This window comes from Fringilla coelebs, assembly GCF_963513975.1.
Source record: "Fringilla coelebs genome assembly, chromosome: 4".
Taxonomy (NCBI): Eukaryota; Metazoa; Chordata; class Aves; order Passeriformes; family Fringillidae; genus Fringilla; species Fringilla coelebs.
In genome coordinates, this window is record NC_140032.1 from 47,940,184 (window position 1) to 47,960,720 (window position 20,537).

Below are 20,537 nucleotides of genomic sequence, written 5' to 3' on the forward strand. Positions count from 1 at the left end.
TGTAATTTAATTTACTGTGTTATGTAGCGAATTCTCACATTCTGAATTCCCTTTCATAAAGCAGCAGTACTGAATGGAGAACCCAATTATTCAGCAGATTAGCTAGTTACTTTTTTCCCAAAATGGTTTGTTTTATGATTTAGAACTCTGCAACAGCATTTTAGTGATTGCTACTTTTATGTTGCAGCTGCACATGTTGCAGTTTTATGTAGAACATTATGATGTTTTAATCCTAGGTGCCCATATATATCAATTTACTGTTTCTGTGTTTAAAAACCAGATGAAGTGTGTGTACAGCCAAAATGCAATATCTTTTAAAAGAAAAATGGTGGAAATAGATTTAAGTGTTATTTTGGTATCTAAAACTAGTGTGAGATTTTTGAGGGGTTGCTTATTTCTTTGCCCATAGGTGAATACAGATGCTTCTCAATTTTGAGGGACAAATATTTTCCACCATTGTCGCTGTCGAGGCGGTCACGACACAAAGCAGAGACCACAAGCAGTCTCAGTTGGCAACCCTTTATTTCTGAACATGGCTGATCTTTTATACACTGTTCAGTTGTTTATGGTTCTTCTACCTGTACTATTGGTCACTATACATCAACATGATTCTATTGGTGCAACGTAGGGTGACTTAACTAACTTTCTAAAAATACTTTGTCCAGCTGCAAAGGTGTTATCATTCTTCCATTCCTCTCTTCTCTCGGTCTCCTTGGTGATAGCCTTGGAGAGAGCTCCTTATCAGCTTTTTCTTGCTTCTTCTCGCTCCTTTCTTGCTTCTTTTCGCTCCTTTAGCTGACAGGCCCGCTGTCAGCCCCTTCCACAATTCCCCCTTTTTGTTTTTGAACTGTAAATACAGCTGCTATGGATTTTTGCAGGGCCCTTTGCAAAAATCCAAGCAGACAGGGGAAACACAAAACCACAATCACAACCATCAATAAAATTAACATCCCCATTCTTAATGCAATCATTCCTGTTCGTCACCCATTTATAAATTTCTTTACTCTATTCTTAAGACTGATGAAATACATGTCTTGATATATGGTCTTAGCTAGTGTCATCCGCATGTTCTGCTTCCACTGCGGAATCATTCATCCTGTCCTTTCCTGCGCGCTCCAGATAGGGTTTTACACAGCGAGCAGGAACCCATCGAGGACCATTATCTGTCAAAACACAGGCATAACCCCTCCCTCAGGTTATTAGTTCTACTGGACCAGACCACATACCTGTAATTAAGTCCTTGACCCATACCTTGACATTTCTACGAAAATCTGGTTGTTTAGAATTCAAAGAGGAAAAATGGTAAAAGATTGGAGATAACTGTGAGTCAGGTAGGGGACGCAAAAAGTTTAACACATAAACTGCTTTATCCAATCTTACTTGAGGTGACTCCTGTTGCATTCCCCCTTTTTGTTTTTGAACTTGACGTTTAAGAAGACCGTGAGCTTTTTCAATGATTGCTTGGCCCGTGGGGACATGTGGAATGCCTGTTGAATGCTCAATGCCCCAAGCACGAAAGAATGCTTGCATTTTCTGCGAAGCATATGCTGGGCCATTATCTGTTTTCACATGACATGGAACACTTAAGATAGAAAAGGCATGATAAAAATGACGAATTGCATCACGAGTTTTTTCTTCTGTGAATGCTGAAGCAACTATTGCATGAGAAAAGGTGTCAATTTTGATTAGATGGTGTTTTCCGGGCAGTACACTCTGACTTTACATGCTCTTGTTGACCACAATTGTAGCATTTTGCTGGAGGTCTTAGAACTGCAGCAAGAGCTGCCATTTTATGTTCAACTGAACCAACTTTTGAGCAAGCAGTAACCATTTCAGACAATGTGGGTTCCTCAGGTAAAGTGTCAATAATTTTTTTACAGTCTGGGTTTGCATTTTCTTTAATCAATTGAATACACAATTTGTGTCGCAAAGTTTCATCTTCTACTTGTTTTTCAATAGCTGCAGCAAGCTTTTCTACAAATTGCAAAAATGGTTCTCTCGTGCCTTGTTGAATAGTGACATATCTCTGTTTTGGAGCTGCCATTTCCATCGTTTTGATTAAAGCATTCATGCCAATTTGCTGAGCTTGTGCTAAAATTGAAGGATCTCACCGTGCCTGTAAATCTGGGCTAGCAAAAGGCCCAGTGCCCAGTAAAGCATCAACACCAACAGCATGACGAGGGTCGTGCTGAGGCAACTGCATATTTGTTAAAGCTGTGCGCTCAGCCACTCGCTTCCAAGTATCTTGGAATACACCATATTGTACTGGCTGGAATAAGATGGTTGCAAGATGCATGATGTCATAAGGTGCAAGCAGATCTGCATTGATTACACGTATTAATTGCATTACCTCTGAGGAATTGATACCGTACTGAGCCACTTTTGACTGGAGATCTTGCACAACCCTCCAGGCAAAGACGTGATGACTATCATCCTGTCTTGCTCCAGGAGCTGCTTTAAAAACTGGAAAAGCTATAGGGTTATTACAAGCAACATTTGCATTGACACTGTTCTCCTGAGGTATTCTTGGAGCACCTAATTTTTCTATGACGTCCCAATTCTTTTCTTCAACTGCTTTCCTTCTAACAAATTCTCAAAACTCCTGAGGATGTCGAGGAAGCACAGTTACTTGACATGGGGGCAGAGTCCATGGGGTAGTAGGGCTAGAACTATTAGAAGATGAACTGACAAGCCCCATCTCAGGTGTTACTGCAGGCGTCTCATCAGCTGACTCACTGCTGCTGTCACTGTCAGGTAACGGAGGATACGACATTGCAGGTTGTTCAAGCAGCTCAGAGGGAAGCGGGGGGGCAGATGGTTGGACTGGAGCAGAGGGAAGCGGGGGGGCAGATGGCTGGGTTTTTTTCTCTGTTAAAGACATTTCAGCTAACTGGCGTAATGGTGTGGTATATACAGGCATCCTCGCGAGCTGCTGCGCAGGTGTGAGATAAGAAGGTTTAGGGGTCTGATAAGGAGCTACTATGGCAGGTTGCCCAGATGTTTTGGCAGCCTTCTCAGAAGACTTGGCAGCCTTCTCAGAAGACTTGGCAGCTTTCCCAGAAGCTTTGGCAGCTTTCCCAGAAGCTTTGGCAGCTTGCTTGGTAACTTGCATGGCACCTGGACTTTCACAGAGTTCCCCATCAGAGGCTCCCTCTATCTCATCCCCCCCATCAGTTTCTGTGATCAGCCCCGACTCTTCGTCCGCACCCCGCTCCGCTTGCTTTCCCTCTGTTTTCCATTCTTTCAATGCCTCAAAGAGCGACCCCCAAGTCACCGCTAGATCGACAACAGTCTTATCTCCCGCTCGGATAACTTCCCACAGTCTGTCCTCGACTCTTTTCCATTCTTTAACACTGAATGCTGTGTCAGGATCAGTTCCAAAATCTTGTGATTTAGCCCATAGCAATATACTACGAAGGGCATAGTCTGAAGTATTAATTCCCTTATTCCTTAACAAGCTTTTCCATGTAGCTAAAACATTTTCTTCCTCTTTAGACAAATTATGTCCCATTATTACTAGTTGGTGGCTCACCTACTTCCAGGTGTCTTGATAGGAGAAAATCAGGTCCGGACCTCCTTGTGGCTTCAACCTGCCACTCTCAGCTGCACCAACGCCGCCTCCCCCACTACGTCCCAGTGGGTCACGGTTGCCAATTGCTGGGACCCCGTCTGAGCCCAAGGCCAAGGGTGTTATATCACGTCGGGGTCACCAGATGTCGCTGTCGAGGCGGTCACGACACAAAGCAGAGACCACAAGCAGTCTCAGTTGGCAACCCTTTATTTCTGAACATGGCTGATCTTTTATACACTGTTCAGTTGTTTATGGTTCTTCTACCTGTACTATTGGTCACTATACATCAACATGATTCTATTGGTGCAACGTAGGGTGACTTAACTAACTTTCTAAAAATACTTTGTCCAGCTGCAAAGGTGTTATCATTCTTCCATTCCTCTCTTCTCTCGGTCTCCTTGGTGATAGCCTTGGAGAGAGCTCCTTATCAGCTTTTTCTTGCTTCTTCTCGCTCCTTTCTTGCTTCTTTTCGCTCCTTTAGCTGACAGGCCCGCTGTCAGCCCCTTCCACACACCATACTGTCCATCTTGAAGATGAGTTAATTTCAAAAATGCAGTCTATCTCTAAGTGACACTGAGAATGCTAGGTTAAATTATGAAAATCAGTTTCATGTGGTCTACCTTAAAAATATCATAATAATGGAAAATTTCTGTACACACTATCTTGGATACATTTGTATCCTTAGATGGACTGCAACAGAAAAGGTCAGACTTTCACTTGGGGTTTTTTGTCATGATGGGAACTGTCTTTCATATGATAATAATATTTTATTTTTGCTTTTCACAATAAATGACAGGTCTGTTCTGTGCAAGAACAAGGAATAAAAGGGGTTATTAATCCCATATCTCATAACTGTGCAAAGCAAAGTTATAGAAAACCTGAAATGTGCCTTTTTACAGAAGAAGCTGTCTGAATAACTTAAGGTTATTGTACATTCCCTTGATAGCAGGTTTCATGCCATGCAGAGTCAATAAAGTATACTTCTAAGACCTGTACTTTGTTTTAAAGAGGAAGCTTCTTGATGTAAGAGATTTTTTTCCTAGCTCAAGTCCTATGTTATAAAGTGACCTGACTTTTTTGTTGTTCTTGTTTTTGAAGCTTTTTATTAGAAGATGGTGAGAGCTTTGGGCAAGGACGAGATAGAAGTTCCCTCCTAGATGACACAACTGTGACTTTATCTCTGTGCCAGCTCCGAAACGTAAGAGTGATCGTGTGCATTTCTTACTTTCTTCTCTGCAGAAACATTTGTTTAAAGGGAATATGTAACAGCAGCTCCTACTGCTGTTTCTACCAATGGAAGTGTCACAGATTCCAAGAGAACACTTCTTAGTGTCCAAGTCAGGTTCTGGTATCTGCTGTTAAATTGCTTTGCCTGCAAAAGCTTAGTAAATTCAATTTGTCTTCTGTCCCTCCCTTTCCTTTTTCTGTTACCTGCTTTGTGTAGTGCAAATTGTTCTGTGGAGCAATCTGTGGAGAATACCACTTGGTATTCTCCACAGATTGCTGCAACTATTTGCTCAGGGAATGTCTTCTGTATGCTTTAATTACTGTCTGTCGATGGCTCACATTATCCAAAAGTAAACCAATTCATTTCAGTTTCAGCTCCTCAAAAGCTTTATACTTAACATTGGATACCAATTTTCTGCTAGTTGATTATTAATTTTTGGAATGCATGGTATGAAATGGCTAGTTCAAAAGATCTCTTCGAAGCATTTTGCAAAAATGCTGTAATGCAGTTTTCTTACATCTTCACTGGGAAAATCAGCTCATGGTAACTCATGATTTGGCTTGGTGTAGTGATCAGTTACAAGATTTACTGTATAAATCACTGAAATGTTTTAATTGTTTACTTGTCTTTGCTCTTGTAGAGCTTTATTGCTGTCACATTGGGAAACTATGCCACACTGTTTGCAGCTTGCTTTTTATAGTAGCAAATTCAATTCTGTCACCTTTTTTTTGAAAAACCCTTTTCATAATACAGGGGTTAGGACAAAAAAGAAGGTGACTCGTGACTCTGCCCCCTTATTATTGGAGGTAGTGTGTCAAATACTGTGTAAACACATTTTTTCAGTAGAACTTCGCTTCCCACAAATGCATCAAGGCAGACCAAAGAACTGGGTTATTTTCTTCAGTAGATAAGTGGGGCATGTGAGGCAGGAGGGAGGTTAAAAATTGGCAACATCTTTTTTAAACATAATGCACACTGCAGCTTCTGCTGTTGTTCTCAGCAGAGGGCAGTTTTAAAAGCCTTTTTTTAAACATTTGGATCTGTAATTTTGGATATTGCTGCCTACTTCTATAAGTGCAGCAGGAAATAATTTTATACTGAAATTTCAGTATACAATTTTTGTGGAAGATGCAAGACTGAACCTTGCAGTGTTAGTTGAAATAAGTTTTTGAACTTGTGCAATTTTTTAGACACCTTTTATAGAGCAGAGCATGATGCTTATAATCAAAAGAGAAGCAGTACTGAATGAACGGAGAGTGAACTCTTCTGTCAGCCCCAAGAGGAGCAGGCTGTGTGCCTTGTGCCTGCAAGTTAAGGGCTGAACTGCAAGACAGAGCACTGCAGGGAACATGGCATTAAACATTAATCATGCACCATTAGAGGTCTGAAAACTTCAGTCAAAAATCCAGCCATGTTTGTCTGTCACCTTTGCTGAGTGTGTTTCCTAAAAGGAATTCAAGTTTGTATAACCCCTGACCTGATTAGAACCATAAAAGCAAGTTGTGCAGTTGCTTTGCAGCTGCTTGGATAGGAAGTCCAGGTAGAAAAATGTGGAAAGAAGAACAATGTAATACTATTGATCTATTAATCCATGGTGCCTATAAACTATTTTTTTGTGTGGAAATAGGTTTATGGATATCTTTAGGCAGGAGAACTTCCAAAAGGAAGTTTTAGTGTTGAAACTTCCAAAAGGTTTTAGTGTTGAAGGCTGAACGCTTCATTGCTGGCAAAGGACTGAGCTAATGTTTAGGTCTCAAGGCAAGTTACTGAATTTGACCAACGAATTGCTATGTAATAGTTTTTGTATTCCACTAAGGTTTCCACTTGAGTTCTGAGCAGCATTCTGATAACAAATTATTTTTCTTCCTCCTTTCAGAGACTGAAGGATGTTGGTGGAGAAGCATTTTATCCACTGCTTGAAGATGAGTAAGTATGTGTGTAAATTGGTACATCTGTAATACACTGAATTTTGAGTTACTAGTTTTGAGTGGCCCGCTTCACAGCTATGGCATACAGACACAACTGCTTCCCAAAAGCAAAACTAACATGTCTCTGTTTGGCTCTAAAAGTCAAGAGCTGATAAACATGCTGCACTTCAGACCCTGATACCAAACTGAGGATCTTAGCCTCTGTCCCGGAAATTAATTGTTTGTGTTGAATATTCAAAATTACTCATTTATTCTTGTTTCTGACTAAGAAATGTTTCATGCAGTATTAATTATTTTCAGTGGTTGGGTTTTCTTGCTGTTCACTATTACTACCTTTTTTTTCCAGCCAGCCAGCTTTACCTCATTCCAACAGTAGCAATGAGCTCTCTGCAGCTGCTACCCTTCCTCTGATCATCCGGGAGAGGGACACAGAGTACCAGCTAAATAGAATTGTCCTGTTTGACAGGTTGTTGAAGGTATGGAGTCCTTGTGATGCTGGATAATTGGATTTGGTCTGTTAATTGGAAGATTTTGAAAGACCAAGTAATTGTAAAAGGAAGCAGAGGTGCAAGAGACCACAATAGGAAAGGGGGAAGAAAAAAACCCTTCAGAAGGATAAGACTGAAAATAAAAATAGAACAAATTATTCTTAGTACTGGTGAATATAAAAGTAGACCCTTAAGTAGCCACATGGAAATAGAGCTGTTGCTAATACTGGTTATTTACTGATGAAAATAATTTTACATCCATTATTTTATAACAGACTAAGCTATTATAGGTATAAATATGCCTGTAACATTTCTGCATTTCCAAGCAATAAAGTATTTGAAAACATGGCAATGCCAGGTTATAAATGTGAGATTTATACTGCGTAAAGAAATAGCAGCCCCTAATTTGCATATATGCAGAGAGATAGATTCCTGTTTAAGAATGAGAGCGCTGATGCTCATTATCGAGGGTAAACTGGAAATGTTTAATAAAACCAAGATTGATACATATTAGGAAAAGAAAGATATCATGAAGAAAAATTTCATAGTACAAATTTGGATTAGTAGATCTATCCAGTATGTAACAGAGGACATGAATGCTTTTATGAGAAAGAGTGGACATCTTAACATCAAAAAGTAGTCCTTCATTCAGGCATTCCAGTTAGGAATTAAATTTACTTTTTGTGTAACTTGTATTCATTGTTTTCATTTGGAGAAAGACTGTCCCTGTTTTGAGATTTGAATTGTTTCAGGTTTTTTCTGGTTAATCTCTTCTCTTTGAAGGCCTACCCATATAAGAAAAACCAAATTTGGAAAGAAGCCAGGATTGACATCCCTCCCCTTCTGAGAGGCATAACCTGGGCTGCCTTGTTGGGTGTTGAGGTAAGGATGTTTGGAGAAGTTCCAGTACTGACTGGAGATGGAGTGCATTAGGAATGGGGTTGACAAGGAAGCTGGAATGGGTTTAAAGATCTAGCAGGTAGGTTGCTGAAATTTCAAACAAAATGAGTCATGAAATTGTGCAAATAAAAATGATGTTCTGACAAACTTGCTTCTTTTCTGTAATGTTATTTGATTTCAGAAAGCGTATGTGAACTTGACTGCCTTTAATTTTGATTATTATTTTCAGTGGAAAATAATACCCCGACATTTGGTAGTTAACCAGGGTTTTTTGTTTTGATTTTTAATATTTTGACAAATGCAGTTGACAATCCTTCTGCTCCAGTCAGCAGTAGGTGAACAAAACAGGAGAGAAAACACATGAAATGTATTTTTCTCACCTACCAATCAATACACTTCCCAGAAAGAATGGAGAATAAATCAATCAAATACAGTCCTTTGGGACAATGGAATGTCCCAGAAATAAGGGCTCCTCAGAAAGTGGCTGGACTACCCAGCTTTTGGATTTACCTTGCTTGCAATCCTGCAGCAGCTGATCACAGAGATTCTTAGAGGTAACACATCCTAGGTTATTCAGGAGATTTAGCTTAGGATGTGATCTTCTGAGTACCATATAATATAATCAACAAAAAAGCTTGAAAGATGAAGAAAAACTGCTGGTCAGGCTTGTAGCCTGAGTCTTAGGAAATGAGTCAATTTTCATGCTTCAGCAACTTGCCATCAGTACAATATGGGTGTTTTCCTGTCCCATAACATTAAAATGGACGTGTTAATAGAACTGAGAGCACCTCTTGGCTTGAAAATGGGAAACTACAAAGTGCATAGCTTTCTACATAAACAACTGACGATCACGCTGAGCAGATCTATAGGAAGGTATGTCTGAGTTAATAACAGAATAAAGATGGTTTTGTTGAAATTAAGCTGTCAGAATCTTCTGTTCTTCTGCTAACTGAAGTTCCTAACAAAAACAGTCAGCTTCTCATATCACCATGTACATTGTCATGTGCACTTATGTTGGCGAGGACTTTCTAAATTCAAATATTCTTCTTCCACATTTAGGGTGCCATAGAAGCAAAATATGATGCCATTGATAAAGACACACCGATTCCTACAGACAGACAAGTAAGATTTACAGTGTTACCAAATATTGTCACTTGAAGATCCTTCCCACCCATCACTTGCCTGTTACAGCACTCCTGGTGGATAACAGCAATATGGTTCCCCTTGCCCTCCAGCCTTACACTGTAGCAAAAATCTTGCAAACAGATCGACACAAATACTTTAACTCAACTTGCAAAATGGGGAAGCTGAAATCCTTTTTTTACTTTATAATCACTGTTTCTGTAGCAGCAGCAGTGTAGTGAACAGTATTAATGGTTTATTGTTAAAATTCCTGGGATTACCAAATGCTTGTTTTGCCTGTTGGACCTTGTAGCAATAATGCTGAGGTCCTGTAATGTGAGCTGTCCTTCACAGAAATGGGGGTTTGAGCAGATTGATTCTCCAAGAAGAGAATGATCTCAAATGTTCTCTTACAAGACATAAGAAGACATTACAAACAACAACTGTTCCTTTCAGCTGGGTGAAGAGATATTTTCCATCAAATTGGTTGCAACACTGAGAACTCTGATTTGGCTACTTTTTAAAGCAAAGCGGTATTACCACCTAAAATGAGTCCAGAAGTAAAAAACCTGTAGCTGTCGTCTGTTTTCTGCTTTTGTCAAGGGCTAGAACCCTTTTAAAAATATAAGTGCATAAAAAAAATATCTCTATTTTTAAACTTTGACAGGTGTGTTAGGTTCCCTGTCAGTTTTAGTTTTGAGAATGATGGAGGAAGCAGATTGTGTATAATGGTAGTCTGACCTACATATTTTGGCTGACTTCTACCTCTAGTGTTGCAAGATTGCTGTAGTGCTGCCCCACTCATCCCAATTTCTCTTTGTGTGCTTGGCTGTGGTGCAGATTGAAGTTGATATTCCTCGTTGCCATCAGTATGATGAGCTGCTGTCATCACCAGAGGGTCATGCAAAGTTCAGACGTGTATTGAAGGCCTGGGTTGTTTCCCATCCTAATCTGGTGTACTGGCAAGGTGAGTTTGACTGGTTGGCAAGGGTGAATATTTTAATGGAAAGCTTTGATTGACTTAAAAGTACCTCCTGCTTTTCACCCCCACAATATGGGCCTTTTTTTGGATGCTTTCCTTTCTGTTTCCTTTGAAGAAGGAATCTGTGGGTTATTGCAAATTTAAATCCTAATAACTTATATTTAATTTGGAATAAAAAATTGCCCCACTCTCTTTGTTATATATTTAGTTTTCATAAGTTTCAGTCACTGTATTTAATAAAGAAAAGTCTGTTGCTTTCTATTAAGCTCCAAGATAATACTGCAAAAGTTACTGAGTTCTTGGAATGGTAATTGGCATTTCTTGGATGCCTTGGCAGAATAATCAGTTTGGCATTATAGCTGAACAATTTGAAATCCTTGCTGTTTTCATGCATATATTTCACAGTTGTTCTTACCACTACTTGTGAAGGCCTGATAATGCAGAACCAGCATCTAGTGTGCAATTTTTCATTAGAAATTAATGTCTTTATCTTGTGCATTAAAATAAATGAGCTCTTTGTGCTGTTTCTTCATGGCTCTTCTCTCTTTAGGTCTTGACTCTCTTTGTGCACCGTTTCTGTACTTGAATTTTAACAATGAAGGTGAGTACATTTTTCTGCAGTGAGCAAAGAAAAGCACAGTCTCTCATCTGTATCTACGTGCAGACAGATGTGTGAATCCACTTAGAGATGGAAAGTTTCTTTATCTACAAAGGAATTTTAAAGCTCTTGTTGCCACAGGTCAAAAGAAATGGTTGGAGTTTTGAAAACTGCATGTGGTGTACTGCTCTTCAAGCAGGGGTTCAAGTATTGTTTATTGCCAAGTGCAATAATGATATGTTTTAAAAAGCACAAATAATCTTAAGGTGAATGCATTATTTGGTAGCATAAGTGTTAAACTGTTAGACCAGCTTTGTCCTGAAAAGCTGATGGTAGTTTTAAATGCCTGATTCAGATCAGCTTTAGATATATGATCTTTATCTTCTTAGAATGTGATTTGTTCATAACAGGTGTAGTCCAAGCTTTTATTGTCTTGTACTTGGCTTTCTTTATAGAAGGTCTCTGTGTGGGAAAACTAGTTTCTTGGGACAATTACTCCTATTATACCTACTGTGCATGCAATAATTTTTGTGTATAGATTGATTTAAGTTTTTATACTTATTATCTGGTTAATAATTAACTTTTTTAGGTGTAATTAAATGCTGCTTCTGTCATTGCAACTGTTTTTCCTATTCTTTCAGCTCTGGCATATGCCTGCATGTCTGCTTTTATTCCAAAGTATTTGTACAACTTCTTTCTGAAGGATAATTCTCATGTTATTCAAGGTAAGTCAGTCCCTTTATTTGGTGTAGTTCTAAGAAAAGTAGAATTGGTTTTGGATATGTAAATACCAAGGGGTTGCAAAATTGGGGTGCAGTTAAAATCATGTAACTGTGCAAGAAAATTTGGAAGTAAGTGGTTAAGGATTCAGAGAAGAGAAAAAATCAAGTGCACACGCACAAACGTGTTCAGTGTAATATCCAAGGTAAGAGTCAGTCCATCCTGCAAAGTTGTGAAAGCAGTAAGTAGTCTTTCTAGTGTTACGTTGTAAAGGCTTACCCTTCAGGGGATCAAAGTCATTGTGTTAGAGGAGTTGTTGGACAATAAGGGAAAATGAGGAAGAACAGTACAAACTAGGGGTTCTTCAGAAAATGAAAGTTGTGGTATTCAGGAAAATAGGGATTCAAGGGGAATGTCTTACTGAGCAGATAATGTTATTCAATACAGGACAGGAGTTGGAAAACCCTGAGGAATAATGTTCCATACTTCAGCCTTCAACAAGTGTATAGGTAACTTAGATGAATTAAAACAACAGCTAGGAATGTCTGTTCAAATTGAAAAGTAATTTTAAATTTCATGGAAGTATGAAAAGGAATAGTCTCCACCTAAAAAGTCACCTTGGCACAGTCTGTGTTGGGAAGATAATTTGTCTTCCAGACAGGCTTTAAAAAACAAAAGAAGCTGCTTAAAAAGCCATTAGTTATTAAAAGAAACAGGTGGTAATTAATGTCTTTAATTACAAGCAGTTATGAATGTTTATTGAATACTGAGTATCACTATGGCTTGCTGTCCTTGTATTTCTTTTAAATAAATTTTCTTTTGTATATTTCTTATGAAACTTGTCATCTTTGAAGTGTCTGTCATTTTCGTCTTCAAGGAAGGTAATTAAAAAGGGATCAACAAAACTTTAAAAGCATTTACGTATTAGATAATTGGGAGAGAGCTAACGTAAGGAGAGAACGCCATGGTTAGGAGAGTTTTTATGTATGGAAGACAGTGGGGAAGAGGTGTTATGAACTGAAGAAAAAAATAGGAAAAATTATTCCAGAGAGCATGTTTGCATCCTTTTGTCTGTAAAGATTGCTTGCAGTAAAGGTCTAAAGATGAAAAAAATAAATATGTTTTTCTGGAGAAAACTACTTTAGACTTCAAGATTAATAGCTTGGTAAAGACTATTCTCAAGAAGTTATACTGTTCCATAAAATAATACTTTTGCTCTCTAGGGTTTCCTGAAGTTATTCCTAAGGAGTTTTGCAAAAATATGTATCAGCCAAAGTTAGAAATGCAGGTCAGTAGGATTCTGTGAACCAAAGCAGTGTAGGCATTCCTGAGTTCCTGTTCTGGCATCATCAAGGACTCAGGAAGATTGGACCCTTTAGGGTTCTTCCAGTATTCTAGGGTTGTATGTCAAAAAAAAAAAAAAATTATAAATAAAGGTATAAAGAAAGATGCTGTGTCATTTCCCTGCCTTTTTAAGATTGAGGAAAGGGTTAAGAATGTTTCATTTAACTACCCACTGCAATTTTAGCTCTTTGTGTCTTCTGTGTAGGTACAAACTGTGTGGAGCATTGAGATGCCAGCACCTTCTGGAAACAGAGTTTGCATTCTCTGTTGCTCCCCTGTTCTCTAGCTGTCCACGCCCTAATTGCTTTGTTCTTGGGAACATGGAGGAAAAGGAATTACCATCTGATACAAAATTGCAATTGTTGCCTCTTCAGCTTTCTTCTAAGAGAGTGTGTGACAGTGTGGACAAAACTGGGGAGGGGGACAGAGCAGAGAGAAATCTGTTACTGTCCTGTGTTCTGCTGTCTGCTTCTCTTCCAATCAAAAGCAATTGTTGTTTAGACAACTTAATGAAATTGTACCCATCAACCTAATAGGCCAGGCTGAAGATGTAATAAATTTTATCTTTTATAGTGGGTATTTCTCCTTGCAGGTTACTAAACAGTCTTCAACTTTGCATGTCAAGCACACATCACAACATAAGTGTGTGCCAAGTTAAACCATTGTTAAAAATCCAAATTGAGAAGTACTAAAGAAGAAATAGTGAATGTTTCTTTCTCTGTATTGAATGGAATGGTAACAAGGAGTACAGCACTGGTATTCACTTGCTATTTTATTGTAGGTTTAAAATGAGTGGCTTTCCCACAGCTCTGTTGTGAGCTAGCAGCGTGTGATGGCTTGTGTTTTTGACAACAGTCTTGGGTTTGTCATTTCAGAGTACCTGACGGTGTTTTCCCAGATGATTGCATTCCATGATCCAGAGCTGAGTAACCACCTCAATGAAATTGGGTTTATTCCAGATGTAAGTGCTAAGGGTCCTGATAAGTACTATCCAAAGGAATTAAAAAATGGAAAATGAGGGAATCTGGCATGAGATGCCTTTCCAAACTGCTTTAGTAGTACTTTGACAAAAGTGAAACTTCCACATTAACAGACCTTCCTAAATATGGAAGATAAAGTTTTGATAGTTGTTTTACGTGCTTTAGTCCTTCCTGTTCTGCTGGGACGGTAAATACAATAAAAATACTACTAGCCAGTTATTATAACTTAGATTCATCTTAAAAGGTATATGCAGATCTATTTTTGAAATGTGGGTTAATGTACAAAAAATTAGTGTAGTCATAAATTTAGTTAATAGCAAAATTATTGCAGATAATTGAATGCTGTTGATTAGTAGAAATGACACATTATTTTGGAAGATATAGAGAAAGTCCGTGATCATCAATCTTGTAGGTCTGTCAGACCTTGGAAAATGCTAAGCAGCCATTTGCTGGAGTGTGTCTCAAATGTGGGACAAGTGCATAACATAGACTCAAGTTTTATGCTTCCATTGAAAGCATTAAATCTCTTAGATGGAAGAAAATGAAAACTGAGAACACAGTCAAAAAATAGTAGAGAGGATGGGCTTTGTTGGAAAAAGCAAGACCAGACCTTGTTTAGAGCCTCACTTCTAGCTATCACTGTAAATAGTAAAGCTTTTCTGCTTTTTTTAGAAAGGTGTATGTATAGTCAAGAAAGCAAACTAAAAATGTTTTTCTGCCTACAAATATTGATGTTTCTGAAAAGTAGATTTAGGCAAGGCCATAGAGATAATGTTAATTGATATGGTCTCTATGTCATTCTATATTTGGCATTAGAAATTTGGTAATTACCAGTTGGTCATAAGAACAGGTGATGACTGAGAGTCAGAATGGAAGAAGATAACTGAACTCAGGAGATGTTGATGTAAAAATGCAAATTTCATAAGTGAGAAATTTATATGCATTACTTCTATAAGCAATACAAAGTTTAGCTTATCAGAAAAGCCTTATGCTTATTAGGGAATATTTTAAGTTGGAGCAGCAAGACCAAGCCTCTGAAAGTCCTTTGTTTTACATCATTCCTTAAGGAATTTGTGGGAGTTTGGGACTGGCAGATACTCATTATCACTGTTTGATGTACAAATGAAAATACATACTTTCTTTCCTAGTACAATTAATATTGTAATAGAAAAGAAAGTATACTTAGGAGATACAGTGGTGTTAAAATGAGCAGAAGAGAAAGCCAGTGTATTGCCTTATAAAGAGAGGAGTCTGAGAAAGCCGCATGTATTTCAGATGGCACACATCTGAAGAGGACAGGTAGGAAGAAGATGAAAGGACAGTAAGGATAAGGAGGAGTGTTTATCTGGAGAAAGCCTAAATATTTGGGTAGATGAAGTGCAAGGGTTAAGAGTGACATTTAACATTCCTGAAGGAGGATCAATTTGTAGCATCACTATATAAATGCAATTGATGCTTATTTTTTAAAGGCTGCAGATGACCAAAACAAATCACTTGTGTATTTTGTCCAGGATGCTAATTCCTACTAAGGAGTTAGAGATGTGATTTCCCTGAGCATCTTACAGGTCCTTTTGTGGACTACTAATCTACACCAGAGCTCTGTAGCAGCCCATCTTGGGTCTTATCTATATTTCATCAGCTCCCTGTGTCTGCCTATACAGTTATAATTCTCCACTGAAGACTTCCAAGGTACAAGTCAGGTGGAATAGTTTGAAATGGCATGTTTTGCTGTATTTTAGTTTCTGTTGTGTTAGTCATTGGAAAGTACATAGTCATACATGAGCCTTGTCTCTAAATCTGATAATCTGCAGATGATTAGGTAATATAGTAAACAATTGCAAAAGATGAATATTTTTTAAAAACTCTTGCACTGAATAAAAATGCAGGTTCTAAAATTAACACTAACCTCTGAAGAGAGTTTGTCCTTTCTGAATGATCTGTCAGGGTTCGGGATTTTTTTTATGAAGTAAAAGTCGTTCTGCCTTTTAGATTAGTCAGAGAGGTGATTTTTTGTGACTGTAACAAGGCAGCATAGGATCCATCAAGGTGAAGGATATGCAGTTAGTAATGAGATCTGAACCAGAGTTTCGTGCTTGAGTACTAATCCTATCAAAGTAAACCCTGATTAATCTTCCATCATTGAAAGGCAGGCTCTGCTGCAGGGAAGATTGGGTTCCTGGCACCCTTGTCATTTGCTTCAGGTCACGTAGCTCTCAGAATATTGAACACGGCTGAAGCTTGAGTCGTTGGGAATATCATTAGCTGATGTGGTGCCTGGATTAAGTACATTGCTGTGGCTGTGTGATTTACATATAAATAGAGGAATAATATATACAGTGAATCTTACAGTTCTTCTTTGCTCACTCTCCCAAAGTTTATACTCTTCCCCACCCTATATAATGCTGTATAACACATTCCTTATTTACTGACTAATTCTGACCCCAAACAGCAGACCATGTTAAAGAAGATAATGAAGAAAACAAAAAGTGCACAATGTATCTACAAGTGCAGCAATTGCCATAAATTACACTGAAGCACTTTCAGCTGTGAGTTATGGAAGGTAGACACTCTTGTCATCTCTCCACTAACATGGAAGGCAAACTGATGGCAGTTCCTTAATATCATTGTGCTGAAGCTGCTGGCACAGGTAGATGCTTAGCTTGGTTTTGGTGATGATATGCACGAGGTGTCAGTAATAGGGCTTCATCTTAAAAATCTTGCCCTTGAAGTACTTTCTCTGTTTGTCCTGTTACACAATTGCCTGAAGATGAATCTGGAAGAGAAGTTTCTTGCTGATATTTTTATCTTGTGAAGAAAGTGACCATTCTTCCAATTTTGTTTGTATAGGTACATATAGGTGGGTAGAATCTTATAATAAAAATGTGATTCAATTTGCCTTACCTTTTGCACCTTTCTGAAGCCTTTAAATAGATGGTTGTCTAGGCACCATATAGGATTGAAGCTAAGTACACGTGTCTGTAGCTCAAATATGGAGCAGGAAGGTGAAAGATTGGGAGTTTGTAGAATAGACAATTTCCTTTGAAAGGGACCTACAAGGCTCCTGTAGTCCTGCCTGGCCCCTTCAGGGCTGGCATTCTCCAAATGCCTCTTAAGCACTGACAGCCTTGGGGCACCAACCACCTCTCTAGGAAGCTTCTTCCAGTGTTTCCACCTTCTTGGTAAGGAAAGAGACTTCCTAATGTTCAATCTAAATCTCCCCTGGCACAGCTTTGAACTATTCCAACGTATCCTGTCCTTGGATCTGGGGAGAAGAGCTCAGCATTTCCCTCTCCACCTTTCCCCCCTCAAGAAACTATAGAAAAGAAAAAATAGTTTTTGTTAACAACTGAAAATTAAAGCAAAAAGCAGCAGTTGGGACAGTTGTTAGAACAAATCAGCAAAATAAAATTCCATTTATTGCTGGACAACATAGTTTTTCACACATGCATCAAACAGGGGGAAAAAAGAAACAGGCATTTAATAGACAAGGGGGAAAAAACCAAAACCTCTTTATCTTTGGATCTGGCACCTCATATAAACTACAATATATGGTACAGCTAAAGTATATACAGAAAAAAAGTTATAAATTTTCCATTTAACTTATTATTGAAGGGAGTTTTTCCTCTGATTTTAACAAATCTAATGCTTTAAGACAAGGAGGTGTTCATAAGCCTGAAGAAGTTACGGATGCTATTAGTAAGCATGGAAAGGCAAGGCAGAACATGGGTGGCATTACTCCCTGAGGCAAAGCAAAATTATACTTGTGGCTCCTCTCAAGGTCTCTCTAAAAAACATGTTGTGTTGATTTTACAGGCTCTTTTTTACTGTGCCTTATTCTCAGGCTGGCCCAGCTTTTCAGATGCTACTTTGGTTACATATTAGGCGTTCTTCCCAGCTCGGAGAGTTGAGTGTCGAGTAAATCCAGCCCGCCCGCAGGTCTCGGGGCTCAGCACTGCCGGGTTGGAATCGATTCCCCTTTCCCGGGAGCTCCCTGGTCCGGAGGCGCGGGCCCTGCTGTTCCGGGCGGCGGCCGCTGGGGGGCGCCATGTCCTAGCGCTGTGCGCAGTGCCGCTGTCCGGCGCATCCCCAGCTCTGTCCCGCGCTCGGAGCCGCTCCTCCTTCCCTTTCGCTGCCCTCGGGAGGTTGTGCCGCCCGTGTTGTGCCTTCCCCTTCCTTGCTTGCTAATAGCATCGATAACCTCTTCGGGCTTACCAACACCTCCCTGTCTTAAAGCGTTATTTTTGTTAAGAGTCAGAGGAAAAACTCCCTTCAATAAAAGCTCGCCTGACACCTTCTACTTAAATTGTTTGACCTACTTTTCATGTCACTGCTGATAGGTTTGGTGAGGATGGTTTAGAGCAAAGCAGTGATTTTTCTCGTGACTACCTTTTAATAATCTTCAAAGCTTCACATTTCATCTATTTTCTTGTTTGTTTCTGTGTAAATGCATGCATGATAGACATGTTTGTGAAATTAGGAGAAAATGAGGATTTTTGGTAAAACATTTTAATCATATATATGAAAAGGAGGAAATAATTTCTTTTAAATACCAAGGAAATAATGTGGTTTACGTAATATGTACCTCCAAGCAAACAGGAGCCTCAGGCCACTAGGCTTGTTTTCCTGCTGCATGGGACACAAGATGTTGCATATAAACAAGCAGATAAACAGGTATATTAGCTGATCACAACCACTGCAAGGGATATTTCAGGGAGCAGGATATGTTACTGTTCTTAGAATGCCATCTATTTAAAGCATGACATAGATATACTCTGGGAAATAGTTTGATTGCATTATAAGACTAATATGATGATAGGAATTGATTTGGTTTGGATTTTGAATGCTTAAAATCAATTGGTGGGCTGGGGGTCAACTTCATAAAAGCCTGCTGAATATTAAAAGTGGTGAACAGGTCACTGAACCTTCCTTAGTTTAGGGGCAGTATGGTTCAGATCTCAGGCCCTCAGATGAAGGCATAGGAATATAATTTAGAGCTGTGCTAAGAAGGTTTTCAGCAAATCTGTACATCATTTAGTCAGAGCCATAACCCAGTTCAGAGTTTATGGAATAAGAAGTAATTTATTAACATAATATAAGTTATGTTTTCTGCTCCTCATTTGTTTACTTCCAGGAAAAGCTCAATAGGAGGATTAATTTGCACTTTTTATGAGTTAAAAAGTAATATATTAAGCTTTATGTTTAACTGTAAATCTTCATAGCACATGAGCCATGCAGTTGAGTAAAATTTAACAATGATTGTCTCGCTCTTGCATTCCTAATTTGTGGAAACTTCGTGCACAGTTTGATGTCTTAAGAAAATAGACTCTCTTGTCTTTGCCTTGCTAAAGGCTTCATTGAAAAATTAGAAGTTCTTAAGGTGTCATAAATGCTTAGCTCTTTCTCTGTATGATGTCTTGAGTATGAAAGTTTGCAGGCATTAAAGGTTTTCTGTAGCTGTTGCAGCAGCACAAGTCTCGTAGGGGTGTAAGTGCTGAAGCAGGACACCTTTGGGTGACACTGCCCCAAAAAGGTCACAGTGGAGCTACAGAAATGCTTGGGTGTTACTGAGCATTTACTGAGAATGAGACTGTCCTTAATTGCTTCACTGGCAAGTGTGCATTTTAATAAATACCAGCATTGCATAAAAAGGCAGAGGTGGTTGTTTTTTATCTTGAAAATCATTATTTCAACTTTTAGCTATTTCTATAAAACCATTTTCTTCCATAGTCAAAAAGATATATTAAATCAAGTTGGTTTATGCTTTTTCAGGCAGGCTTGGCTAATTTTTGCTTATATTATTGAGAATTTCAACAGTTCAGAGCAGGTTTTTGAGTTCTTTAAGACTTTGAAGGTTATATTTTGCAAACCAGCCTAGTAAGGGGGGTGATTGGTTTCTTTACTGTTTTCAATACAGTGTTACAAACTAATAATTTGAAACATTTGGGGATGAAAGAAGTTTCTGACAGGCTAAGAGTTGTGTGATATAAGATCTGCCACTGCAGTTATTTTCCTTTCTAACTAAAATAGGCAATTTTTGATGTAGTTGACGATTGTCATAAACAACTTGAGTTCTCAAAACTTTTTCTTTGTCTTCCCCCCCATCACCACCTTTGGCAGCTTTATGCGATTCCTTGGTTTCTCACAATGTTTACACGTGAGTATGCTTTTTTTTTTTCCTCTGATAGATGTTCTTCTATTTCTTAAACTTATTTTTTCTCACTTTTCCAGCTAAAGCTTTTCTTAATTGGTATAATAGGTCATTTAGTAGGATGCTTATAATTTGCAAGGATGTGTTGTGGAAAACTCAGCTGTGGAAAACTCAACGGTGCCTGTCACTTACTTTCTGCCCTGATTTGGTAATAAATAGTATTTCTCCTGTGGTTTTGAGTTGTTATTGTTAGATTATTATATGTTGTTGTTGTTATTGTCTAGACTATTTTACACATGCTGTATTTAGGGTGTGTTCAGAGGAAGCTGTTATCTACTGGAAAAAGATGTAATAATAGTTAAAAAGCAAAACCAAACCATACCACCATCCCCTGCCATCACTTAAATAATGTAAGAAAGAGAGTGACTTTGTTTGTGAGGATAATCATATTTTTGTTGCATATTGACACACTGTTATTCTGGTAGAACTAGTTTGCTGTATTTGTGCATGTATACTAGGAAAAAAAAT

General features: G+C 38.6%; 1 protein-coding gene across 1 annotated transcript in view; it reads left to right on the plus strand.

The window, feature by feature from the left end:
- The window catches only part of TBCK (TBC1 domain containing kinase), a 91,203-nt gene that overhangs the window by 28,900 nt on the left and 41,766 nt on the right, over positions 1-20,537 (plus strand). The window contains exons 12-21 of the mRNA XM_084203774.1: positions 4,670-4,769; positions 6,676-6,725; positions 7,074-7,203; positions 7,999-8,097; positions 9,175-9,237; positions 10,078-10,204; positions 10,770-10,820; positions 11,459-11,542; positions 13,757-13,842; positions 19,979-20,015. Coding sequence (XP_084059900.1) covers positions 4,670-4,769; positions 6,676-6,725; positions 7,074-7,203; positions 7,999-8,097; positions 9,175-9,237; positions 10,078-10,204; positions 10,770-10,820; positions 11,459-11,542; positions 13,757-13,842; positions 19,979-20,015 — 827 coding nt within the window. The remainder of the gene's footprint in view (positions 1-4,669; positions 4,770-6,675; positions 6,726-7,073; positions 7,204-7,998; positions 8,098-9,174; positions 9,238-10,077; positions 10,205-10,769; positions 10,821-11,458; positions 11,543-13,756; positions 13,843-19,978; positions 20,016-20,537) is intronic.